The 13,135-nt window shown below is 38.0% G+C and overlaps 1 protein-coding gene across 4 annotated transcripts in view; it reads left to right on the top strand.

Annotated features, from left to right (window-relative positions):
* CDK14 (cyclin-dependent kinase 14) overlaps positions 1–13,135 on the top strand; it is a 668,333-nt gene that overhangs the window by 372,894 nt on the left and 282,304 nt on the right. For all 4 annotated transcript variants that reach the window (XM_010839815.1, XM_010839811.1, XM_010839814.1 and 1 more), the window contains one exon: positions 6,159–6,279. In XM_010839815.1, coding sequence (XP_010838117.1) covers positions 6,159–6,279 — 121 coding nt within the window. The remainder of the gene's footprint in view (positions 1–6,158; positions 6,280–13,135) is intronic.

The following is a 13,135-nucleotide window of genomic DNA, read 5'->3' as shown; positions in this document are numbered from 1 at the left end:
TCAAAGCCAAAACCCTGAACATCCCTAGAAGAAAGTACTTTTCTCTTTCGTTTTGTTTGATAGTTGTTTATTGATACACTCTAAGAGGAGCAATAATGAGCTTTACAAATTAATTTAACCCATCATCAGATACTTAATGTAAATCCTCTGAGAGGGAGAGAATGCCATTAAAAATATCTATTTAAAAAGGAATTCCTGGACTTCCATGGTGGCCCAGTGGTTAAGAATCTGCCTGCCAATGCAGGGGACATGAGTTCAATCCCAGGTCCAGGGAGATCCCACATGCTGCAGAAGAACTAAGCCTGTGCACCACAATACTGAAGCCCGCACGCTTAGAGTCCTTGATCTGCAACAGGAGAAGCTACGGCAGTGAGAAGCCCACACACTGCAGCTAGGCAAAGTCCACACGCAGCAGCAAAGACCCAGTGCAACCAAAAATTAGAAAAAAATTCCTGGCCAGGTCCCAGGACTGTGCAATGGGAAAGAAATGTAAAAATCTTCTTCTGCCCTTACTCCATGGATTAGCGGACAGAATAGAGAACGTCTTTTCCTTTTCAGCCTGACAGCCTAATGGTAAAATGTTACCCAAGTATGTCATGTCTGTTTCAAATAAAGTATTGAAGAAAGGAGCCCCTGTCTTAGAAATATCACATTGTGATTAGGAGCAGAACATTCTTTCTGATCAGTCAGTTTGGGGAATGAGGTATGATGAGAGGGACCTGTGGGAATTGATCTTAAATGAAAGCAAAACCACTGAGAAGCACTGAACAGTGGCACGTCCTCTGGAAAGACTGAAGTGGTGAAAGACGTTCCTTTATGTCGTGTTTCAGTTGGCTTTCACAAGGCCATCTAGCTTTTGCCATTACTCCACTTAGTTTGAAAGAAACAAGTCAATGTTGCCAGTTCTTTTGCAATTCCGTAGTCAAAGCAAAAACATGGAAGTGAGCATTCTTGAAGCCAAATTCTTAGTTTAGCCACTTTCTTCATGGAGTCAGAGGGAGAACTCAAGTTTTCAAGCAGGGTTGCTGCTGCTGCTGCTGCTAAGTCACTTCAGTCGTGTCCGACTCTGTGCGACCCCATAGACGGCAGCCCACCAGGCTCCCCCGTCCCTGGGATTCTCCAGGCAAGAACACTGGAGTGGGTTTCCATTTCCTTCTCCAATGCATGAAAGTGAAAAGTGAAAGTGAAGTCGCTCAGTCGTGTCCGACCCTCAGCGACCCAATGGACTGCAGCCTACCAGGCTCCTCTGTCCATAGGATTTTCCAGGCAGGAGTACTGGAGTAGGGTGCCATTGCCTTCTCCGCCAAGCAGGGTTACTACCTGTAAAAAGGATGCATCAGGATTTGAAAGAATAATTAGATGTGCATGGAATAGAAATCTATTGGACATGAGTGTGTAGCTATTAATAAAAGAATTTTAGTCTGTGGGGTTCTTAAAACTGTTTACTAGTAAATTGCCATTTGACTCTGGACTCATAGCACCTTCCCTGTATTAATAATACAGTTTGCTATAGAGAACTTGCAGTTGGTGTCCAGTTTAGTGCCTGTAGTACATCCCCATTCCTGTACTTGGAGAAAGAAATGGCCACTGACTCCAGTATTCTTGCCTGAGTAATTCCATAGATAGAGGAGCCTGGCAGGCTATAGTCCATGGGACTGCAAACAGTTGAACACGACTGAGTGATACTGGTGAGGAATTGGGTAAACCCGTATCTGAAGCCCACACAGAAGTATGAGCTGGAGATAAAATAAGAGAAATCTCCTAAGGATGACAGTTAAAACTTGGCATGAGCCACAGTTATCCACAGAGTGTATGCATTTAGAAAGCATTGGTTTAAATATGTAGCTGTAGACAAGTCCATCAGTTGTGGAGCAGATAGAGGAAGTTCTAGAAGCTGGCCAAATCACTCCTGTTATCTCTTCCACAACTGAGAAGTCAAGGGAATAAATTTAAAAGATTAGGAGGGAAGTTTGGGGGAGAATCGATACATGTATATGTATGGCTGAATCCCTTTGCTGTTCGCCTGAAACTATTACAGCATTGTTAATCAGCTGTGTGCATGCATGCGTTCGTGCTAAGTCCCTTCACTCATGTCCATCTCTTTGCGACCCTGTGGACTGTAGCCCGCCAGGTTCCTCCATCCAAGGGATTCACCAGGCAAGAAAACTGGAGTGGGTTGCCATGCCCTCCTCCAGGGGATCTTCCCTACCCAGGGGTGGAACCCACATCTCTTACATCTCCTGCATTGGCAGGTGGGTTCTTTACCACTAGCACCACCTGAGAAATCCAATCAGCTATACCCAAATACAAAATAAAAAGTTAAACAAAAATAACCTGCCATGTGGCAGATATATATTTTATTATATTTCATGCTTGCATGCTTAGTTGCTCAGTCGTGTCTGACTCTGCATCTCCATAGACTGTAGCCCACCAGACTCCTCTGTCCATGGGATTCTCCAGGCAAGAATACTGGAGCAGGTTGCCATTTCCTCCTCCAGGGGATCTTCCTGACCCAGGGATCGAACCGGCGTTTCCTGTGTCTTCTGCATTGCAGGCAGATTCTTTACCCGCTGAGACATCTTCTAGACTATTATTGCATTATATTACATATCACATAATTTTATTTGCATATTATTATACATTTCATCTTATGTTACATATAATAATAAAGTGAGATAACAAAATAAAATAAAAGAATGGGAGTGGTCAACTGTATCCATTGCAGCTGAGAGAACTTTTAAGATAAGGTCTGAAGAATCTCCGTTGATTGATGCCAGAGGGTTAGTTCGCTTAAGGCAAATGTTGGAAGAACTGTCACATGACTTACTTTCTGTCCCTGCCAGAGGGTAGAACCAGACTCAGAATGGCAGCAGAAGTTAGACTGTGTTATAGAGATATGAAGAGGAATTCTTTCCTTGGGAAAGAACTTACCTGTAAAGCTTCTGAACTCTTCTGGAAATCTAAGCTTCTGCTATGCTAACTCATATTAAGGTTGCCCAAATTTGAATAATTGGCAACAGGCCTTGAATATTAGGATTTTTAACTCTGCTCTTTAGGGATCTTTCCTTAGTTAGAAGTGGTAACATCTTTTCGTTGGATACTCTTAAATGGTCATGCAAGCCAATTTAGGTGCCCAAAGGAACGTGCGCCCTTGCGTATACACACACTCAGCCGAAGCAGCAGCGTACAAATAAGCTATACTCATCTAGTTAGCATTTCACTTTGCTTTTTTGACTTTTAATTCAGACTAAACATTAATATAAGAAGTTTTGATAATAACCCCTGAACTTCATCCTTTTTAGAAGGTAATGTAGCTCTCTTCCTGTAGGGTAACCATAGCAACTGACAGGGACCAGAGAAAGAAAGCTTTCACACATGCTGTGCTAATTAATCCTATCCTACAGATTCCCTTCAGCTGGAGGATACAGTTTAATAAATTTTGCATGAGTAAGTGTGTTTTGATGCATGAACTATATAAATACATAGGAGTAGCTTTACTAAAAATATTTATTTTAAAAATGTGGTTGTGTATTTCTGCTTCAAGGTGTGCTTTTTTTTTTTCTTTTGAATCATTGATTTAATAATTTGCTCCCTCTCTGAAAAGTTTGGGGATTTATCTCTTTAACTGAACAGAAATATTTTTAGGGTGAAAAGCTTTTGTTTAACAATATACAAGATATTTGCCCCAAGAATATGTTTTAATTGATCCTATGATATATTGAGATGTGAGTTTTTCTCAAGTGATGCAGGAGAGCGTATCTTAAAAATATCATAACATTACTCAATATAACACATCTACAGGCAAACCATTTTAAGAAACTGTCTTAACGCATTGAAGAGTTAGAACATCGAAAACTCACTTTCCCTGATGATTTGGGAAGTTATATGACCCGTGTGAATGGAGTCTGGGCAGTCCTTGACCTAAATTTGGGGCTTCCTTCTGGTGGCTATCTTCTGGTGGCTCAGAAGATAAAGAATCTGCCTGCCCATGCAGGAGACATGGATTTGATCCTTGGGTTGGGAAGATCCCCTGGAGGACGGCATGGCAATTCACTCCAGTATTCTTACCTGGAGAATCCCATGGACTGGCGGGCTGCAGTCCATGGGGTCGTAAAGAGTTGGACATGACTGAGCAACTCAGCACTCACACAGTTGGCCTAACCTTGAGATGGAGAAAAATAATGTAGACAAAGAGCTTTTTCTGTTTCTAGTTTTTCAGAACTATTTAATAAGTTTTACAAACTTATATTCAGAATGAGCATAACTGACTTGGAGTCATACATCATTATTTAGATTTATACTACTAGGTTATTTTGAGGTCTGGTTCTCTCTTTAAAACTGGGAATATCACAGTTTTCTATAACCAGTGTGGTCTTCTGAGCTGTCAAAGAAAATCTCAGATTTTTAAATTCTCCTATCCCTCTGGCCTAGCTTTCTGTCAACAGAGCTTTGGCAAAACCAAGAAAACCCAGCCTGAATGTTTTTGGCATCCCGTTTGCCTTGACAACAGCATATGGAGCAAGTCAGAACCGATTTTGGGACTTACGCTTAGCTCCTTGGTCTGTATAGAAACATGCTCATTTGAGGAAGGAAACCCTTTGATGGTATTACGAAACTCTGGAAACACGTTAATGCCCTGATTGTTTTATCTGTTGTTCAGTTTTGCCTGCTTTGAGGTAGGATAAATCCTTGCAGAAAAAAGGAGAAGAGGTTATTATGGAAATCTATTTTCAGAGATAGTCATTCCATTCATGTGTAGAAGAGACCATATATGTGTATGTATGTTTGAATGTGTCAAATCTGTACTAATATTAATACATGTATTAATATGGAATACTTGTAACACTAGTCAGTTTATAATATGCCATTGTATGGTTATAAAAACTGTATGGTAGGGAAAATTGAATTATTGTAACCAAACTGAACTAATTAGAAATTATTCATCTGACCAGCTACCCTGTTAATTTTAATATTTACATATAATACAGTAAAGGAAATGTCATTAAAAAGTGTTTAATGAACAAAAAAAGGTAATGTTCCTTTTTTATTACATAAAAACTTAAATAATCAAAACATTAAAATGAATATGTTATGGTAGGTTCACTGTAAAAATGTTTATTTACTTAGAGCATCACAGTGATAGATAAAACTTTACTCTCATCACTAATGAACATACTCAGATAGAAAACTATCATACAGTTTTTTTTTTCTAAAAAGAATATCTTTAATTTTTGATTTTTAAAGGAATTATGTATTCATTGTATAAAACTTGGGAAAATTTCAGAAAATGTATTAAATTAAAAAAACTAAATATTTCTATATTCAGAACTAACCATTGAAGATATTAAAATATGTTTTTCAACAGTCTTTTTCCAGTGCCTAAGTATTTATGATTGTGAGGTTAAACTGTACATAATTTATCACTTAATATATTATTTTGACCACTTTCCCAATTTTTTTTTTCACTTTCCCAATTTTTAAACATTCTTAGAAAACTTTAATTTTATTACATGATATCTCATCTCCATGTACCAGATTTATTAACTGTTCCTTTATAATTATTTATTTATGTATTTCAAATGACACTCTTGAATAGCATTTCTTAGTGTTTGACAGAACACTGACACCAAAAGAAATTTTGGAAAAGACCTTTGAGAAAAGAGTCATATTCTCTTCTTTCGGATTTATAATACATGTTAGAAAAAATTAAGGGCACTGAGAAGTCTCACAGTATACAGACCTGTTTTACTTTTTAAACCATCTTTTCTCAAAGTTATTCAGTCTTGGAACTTTTTCTTATAATACTTATTTTTAACTGTCAGAACCAAAGTACCATGAAACAATCTTTGGAAAGCCAGGAGATTTCTAAGCTTCTGTATAATATCTAATAGTTTATGAATCATTTGTTTACTCTTTGGGGATTTTTTTTAGGTTCTTAGTGCTTTATTAGGAAATATAAAGGATTTATTGGTTATTAGCATGTATTTGAAACAGATAGACCAAAATATGCTTTTCCCAACCTTTTGCGTAACTTTGACACTGCATTCGTGATTCTGTATTATAATATCACGTTTGACCTTTTAAAACTGTGAACATCCAAATTTAAATTACTTTGATCATTAATGTCTATTAAACTTCACGTTCTCTGTAACCCACAGGTCTCGCAAGAGCAAAATCCGTCCCCAGCCACACATACTCCAATGAAGTGGTTACCTTGTGGTACAGACCTCCAGATGTCCTCTTGGGCTCGACAGAATATTCCACCTGCCTTGACATGTGGTGAGAAATGGAGCTTTACTTGAGCTAATTTATCCGTAGTGCTTGGTCTGGGTCAAGCCTAGACAAACATCCTAACAGTCTGAATGAAGATTAATGGTACTGGAGCGTTTGCCGGTGTGTGGCAATACCGCTGGAGTTTTTGAAAACATAATTGGGAATGTTCCCTAATCAGGTGCTCTCTTACAGATGGTGTCTGGTAATGGCTCTTGATGGACAAGGGCAGAGACATTTTTCTAGCTGTCAGTTCAGTGATTTTCTCCCTAACGGTCTTAATTTGTGGCTTTGTTTTATAACAAGGGAGTATATATCTCCAAACAGCAGTATGAGTAGGAAGTAGTAGAAGCATGTTTAAATTCACAGCAAAATTCAGATAAATGGTCTGAACATTTTGCTATAACTGTAAGGTGCTAAATTTGGTACAATATACCCCTGAAAACTGTTGGTGCCAATTATTCAAGATGAAATAAAACAATCACTTTTAAAAAAATGTCAGAGTAAGTTTAATTCCAGTAGAGTCACAGTTCTGCACAATGGTTTCGCATAACTTAAAAATCTGTTATAGGAAGCGCAAAGACCGGTGAGATTTAATGTACGATTATTATTAATGATAAACTTTAATGAGTTTCCAGTCTAGTATGATCTAGTTCAAAAAAGGGAATAATCTTCTTTTTAGCTACCAGGGAAGGCTTAATAGTGAATGTTAAAAATGTCATTTATTAATAGAAAAATTCCTTTTCTAGACTCACAGTTGTGTTTAAAGTAAAACAGTTCATATAGCACATAGTTTTTTAATAGCAGGAATCATCTTCCATGAATGATGATGGCCCATATACAGAATTCAGCTACATGTTCACATAATGTTTATGACCTCAATAAAGCTGCAGTGTTTGTCGTTTATCTTCTTGCCATGTAGTTACTTCACCGCTCTACCCTCAGTAATCTTGGCTTTTAGTTAATTAGGCTGTGATGTGGCCTGGCTATCTTCCCTGATGTTTCTGATCCAAACACTTTATGGGGAGAAAACAAGGAAGTTTCTTGTGTTGTAAGGCACAGTATAGATTTACTTAATTTAGATTCCAGCAAATCCCTTGGACATGGGATTTGGGGATCTGTGAAGCCACTGAAAATCTATGCAACATTTCGTGTACACGTGGATGTATTTATTTTTATGAGGTGTAGATCTCTAGCTTTCAGTAGAGCTATAAAAGAATCTGGGTCATCAAACAGCCTAAGAGCTATTGCCATAGATTTTGTAATGCCTTATAATGAATCTAATACCATTGTAAATACATGCTCCAAAACACTGAGCATAAAGATGACCGTCTATCATTAAGGAGCCGGGCTAATCCATTTTTTACATCAAACTTCCTGACTTTTTTTTTTTTTTTTTGGACAATTGTTTCCACAATTAGATTTTTTTTTTTCCTCCAAAGCTAAGCAGGGACTTGAACAAAACAGCTATTTTGGTCATTAGCTATAATGGAGGAAAAGATTGGAAATAAAGGTCAATGAATGCATCCATCTGAATATCAGTTACTGTCTCATTCCCTTCCTCCTTCCTGCCCTTATAGTTGCAAGTTGGCTATGCAAATAATCATTACTTAATATTCTGAGTTAGGGAGTGTTTTTCTCCATTTTTTGAGAATAGGAATTCTAGATTGTCTTTCGATGAGGTCAGTCAAGGACTCTGCTAACAGAACATAGTTTGGAAACATTTGTAACTTGGAGCCAGTCTTGTCTTAGTTGCTTGGCAGGGCACTTCAAGCTCTACCCTTAGACTGCTGCTGCTGCTGCTGCTAAGTCGCTTCAGTCGTGTCTGACTCTGTGGAGAAAAGCTATTTTTTTATACGCCAGTGGCTAATTTTCCCCAAAGCTTTGAAAGTGCTCTGTAATGAGCAAAGAACTACATGGATTATGACTTGCTAATATGTCTGTTTCTGACGTGTAGTACTTGATGTCCAGTCTGTGTGTTTCCACTGCCCCCAGCCCTAGCCTTTCTTTCTTTCACATGTGTGTGCCTGTTGGTATCCATCCTTTTAAGGAAGAAGGTCTGGTTGCTTTCTGCCAATTTGCTTTAACAGAGACATAATGAAGCCTAAGAATAAGATCGTAATTTAAGTGGAAGGGGGGAAAACTGATATGAAATAGTAGACCCTAAATACCCTTTTGTCTGCATGCCAAGATTATTCATTGCCATAAAAACAAAAAATAAATGTGTTATGTTGGAGCACTTTTCCACATTATTGGCTGTTCATTTCTGAGTTATGTCTATACTATGCCTTTCACTCTGAATCTGATTTCATTCCAAGCCGTTTTCTAATAGCCGTTTTGTTATTTTCCAGGTAAAACGTATGTATGTTTCCAGTCAGAGAAAAGTTCACAGGGCACTGATTTTTGCATCATTGGTGACCTTGATGCTGGATATTGAAAGATCTAGAAATGGGACTGTGGTTGAGTCTTGGCTCAGCTGCACCAAAGAGCAGTGTGAATATTAACCCATAGACAATAGCGGGGAGGCAGGTGGCAGGGGTCTCAGGCTGTTTTACAGTTCATTTACCTTCCTGGGGCAGCAGGGTAGTAACTAAAAACTAACGATCCCTACCTAGTGTTACAGTTTCCAGGGTTCTGTTTAAATAGCTTCGGGCAATAAAAATATTAATGAAGACACTTTACGCATTAACATTGGCAGCGAGTGATGGAAATCAGAGCTCTCCCATTGTGATTTACTGCTCTAGGTCTCCAGCATGTGGGTGATGTATAGATATACTGGGCAGTTTGAGAACTCGTCAGGAAAGGTAGTTTTTGGTACCTTGACTGCCTCCATGGAGGAGGACTTAAGCAAAGGAATCAAATTGGACTTTGTCTGGTGTATAACTTCCCTTAATTCTTGGATTTTATAACTCTTTGTTTAAGTCCAGGCATAGGAAATCATCTTTAAGCTTCTAAACCAAAAAGGCTTACCAAGTACTGAAAACCACATTAAGAGAAGTGCAAATGTGCCAGTGAGCTTATCTGTGTAGTCCGTCCCTTGTCAAGGAGTTCTGCTCCAGCTGTCCAGGTCACTGCTCTAAACAAGCTTTATATTGCTTTATAGAAGCTCATAAATATATTTAGAGTGGCGTTTGTTTTCTTAAGCAATAGGTTACTTGGGATTGTTTTAAGGGATTAAATTTTAACATAGGGTGACAAAATTATCTGTAGCTAATAAATACCTCGTCAAGATCATGCTGCTTTGGGGAGGGGCCACAGTGTAGAGTGGCACCACCTTGTGTCAATTCCATGCTCCCCAGTAGCATGTCAGTCTCCCCTTTTCATCATCTTTTTCAAAGCTAATTAACATATTAACTATGCTTGTCAAAATGTGGGGTGAGTCGTTTATAAATAAGCCTGTCAAATGTAATGAGATTGCATATTAAATCACCCTTTCTCTATTACATCTCTGATTTAGGATTAAAATCAATTTATTTAACATTGTAGCAGCTGGGTGGTTAGAAAAAAAATTTCTGTACTGATCTTGATATATAGAAAAATGTCTGCATCAAAATTGATTTTCCATATATCAGAAAAGAAATTGCCTATTTATTGAGTATTATAAGGCCATTTAGCATTGCATTTTATTAAAGAAGCCTAATTACCATACATATTGGCAATATAGAGTTCTGCCCTCATCCTTAAGAGTCTCTCCTGAACAAAGGACATTTATGTAATAAAGTTTCCTAAGGACTCAGGTTTGTTTACCACTGTTTTAAGAGAAAGAATCATAAACGATTCCTACTGTAGTGCCCACCCAGAAAAGAAATGTGTTCCATGTGAGATAATATCTTGAGTAATTGGCTACTAGTAATAATAATAATTAAGTCTTACCATTAGTAATAACAATGGTAATAATAAGAGATACTTTTCTTGGACCCAAATTGTATTCTATGCTCCTTTATACATTAAAAAAAAATATGCAGTGTTTATTTTGTCCTAATACTCTTTTTTTTTTGAAGAGTATGGTTGCTTGACAATGTCATGTTGGTTTCTACTGTATGGCAAAGTGAATCAGCGACATGTATACGTGTATCCTCTCTTTTGGGGATTTCCTTCCCATTTAGGTCACCACAGAGCCTTGAGTAGAGTTCCCCGTGCTGTAGAGTAGGTTTCATTGGTTATCTGTTTTACACACAGTATCAATAGTGTGTAAATGTCAATCCCAATCTCCCAATTCATCCCACCCTCTTCTTCCCCGTTGGTATCTTTACGTTTGTTCTCTCTGTGTTTCTATTTCTGCTTTGTAAATAAGATCTTCTATTCCTCTTATATATTTTAATTACTTACCTGCTGTTCCATGATAAAGTGAAAGAAAGCAAAACCTGGAGAGACTAAATAGAATAATAAAGGTCATATATTTAGTAAATAGAGTCAGCATTCAAACTCAGAGCTAACCCACTCCAAAACCTTTTCTCCCTAAAACATATTACATAGTCTCCTAAGTTGATTTATAAACAACTGTTTTTTTTTTCATTTTACTAGTAAAGTGATTCCAAAACACACATCAGTAAAATACCTCTTTGAGAATTTAGGTTATACTCTGAATCATGTTGGGTCCTTTGCATGCTTCAAACCAAGTGGAGCCTCTCAATTTTATTCAGGGTGGAGCTTTTTTGAAATAAACTTAAGGCTTGACTCATTGGATTAAATACATTTTTGTGGGACCAATATCTATACTGGCAAGTGTTTTCCCAACTCCTAACCAATACTCATTTACCACTTTTGCTAAAATGAATGTATCTATTTGAAAAAGAAGGCTGGTTAAAAATGAGACTTTTTCATGGGCTACATAAAGTCATCTAACAGTTCACATTATTTACACATTTTCCAATTAATCAGATCATAAGACCAAGGAGGATTCAGATTAGTCACTGTCCAAAGTAACATCTCTTTAGGAGCTCTTGAGAACTGCTTAAATAATACATGATGCAAATGACTTATTGGTATTGCCAGAGACAGGGCAATGCCACAGAAACAGAAGAACAGAGGTCATCAGGAGGGTGTTGGGGGGCGGGAGGAAGGTGAAAGCTGAACTCCTGGTGCCGACCGTGGTTTCTGAGTCTCTTCTACTATTGAAATTCTTTAAAAGTAGGGTGACCATAGAGTATTTTGTCCATACTGGGATACCTTTCAGAGTTAATAGTTCTGCTAGGACAATGTGTATAAAATGGGGATTTAATTGTGACTTGTGGGCGTCTTACTCATAGCACTGGAGCAATAATTGCTAAATACTGGTAGTCAGAAGACACAGTGCATTTGACTGCTTGTTTCACACCAAAGGAAAGCTGGCTGCCAAGTTCCATTCCACTGCTTTGTAACAGATTATCTCCAGATGTACAGTTCTCTCGTATGAGACTGTTATGACACTGGTGGGTGGTGGCCAAAGTGCTGTCTTTAGTGATGATTTTCAAATGCTGATGGAAACCAGTTCTCTTATCCTATCAAAAGTTTAGTGTGTTTATGGTTCTTACATCCATGTTGTTTATCCGTGTGTGTTTGTGTGAGAGAATCTATGTGTGTTCTCAGGGAATATATTTGGTCACTTGTTATATAATGGGTTAGCTGAATCATAGCATATAAAATGAGACGTTGTATGTGTATTTCACTACTAAATATTTTACAAACAAATAAAAATTCCCCTATGTGCATCAAAGTTGGCAAAGTAATTTATACAGTGGAAGTGAGAAATAGATTTAAGGGCCTAGATCTGATAGATAGAGTACCTGATGAACTATGGAATAAGGTTCGTGACATTGTACAGGAGACAGGGATCAAGACCATCCCCATGGAAAAGAAATGCAAAAAAGCAAAATGGCTGTCTGGGGAGGCCTTACAAATAGCTGTGAAAAAAAGAGAAGCGAAAAGCAAAGGAGAAAAGGAAAGATATAAGCATCTGAATGCAGAGTTCCAAAGAATAGCAAGAAGAGATAAGAAAGCCTTCTTCAGCGATTAATGCAAAGAAATAGAGGAAAATAACAGAATGGGAAAGACTAGAGATCTCTTCAAGAACATTAGAGATACCAAGGGAATATTTCATGCAAAGATGGGCTCGATAAAGGACAGAAATGGTATGGACCTAACAGAAGAAGAAGATATTAAGAAGAGATGGCAAGAATACAAAAAAGATCTTCACGACCGAGATATTCATGATGGTGTGATCACTCACCTAGAGCCAGACATCCTGGAATGTGAAGTCAAGTGGGCCTTAGAAAGCATCACTACAAACAAAGCTAGTGGAGGTGATGGAATTCCAGTTGAGCTACTTCAAATCCTGAAAGACGATGCTGTGAAAGTGCTGCACTCAGTATGCCAGCAAATTTGGAAAACTCAGCAGTGGCCACAGGACTGGAAAAGGTCAGTTTTCACTCCAATCCCAAAGAAAGGCAATGCCAAAGAATGCTCAAACTACCGCACAATTGCACTCATCTCACATGCTAGTAAAGAAATGCTCAAAATTCTCCAAGCCAGGCTTCAGCAATACATGAACCGTGAACTTCCTGATGTTCAAGCTGGTTTTAGAAAAGGCAGAGGAACCAGAGATCAAACTGCCAACATCCGCTGGATCATGGAAAAAGCAAGAGAGTCCCAGAAAAACATCTATTTCTGCTTTATTGTCTATGCCAAAGCCTTTGACTGTATGGATCACAATAAACTGTGGAAAATTCTGAAACATGGGAATACCAGACCACCTGATCTGCCTCTTGAGAAACCTGTATGCAGGTTAAGAAGCAACAGTTAGAACTGGACATGGAACAACAGACTGGTTCCAAATAGGAAAAGGAGTACGTCAAGGCTGTATAGTGTCACCCTGTTTATTTAACTT

Source organism: Bison bison, unplaced genomic scaffold, assembly GCF_000754665.1.
Source record: "Bison bison bison isolate TAMUID 2011002044 unplaced genomic scaffold, Bison_UMD1.0 scf7180017864134, whole genome shotgun sequence".
Lineage (NCBI taxonomy): Eukaryota > Metazoa > Chordata > Mammalia > Artiodactyla > Bovidae > Bison > Bison bison.
Note: the sequence above shows the minus strand (reverse complement) of the source record. Positions and strands in the feature narration are given on the sequence as shown.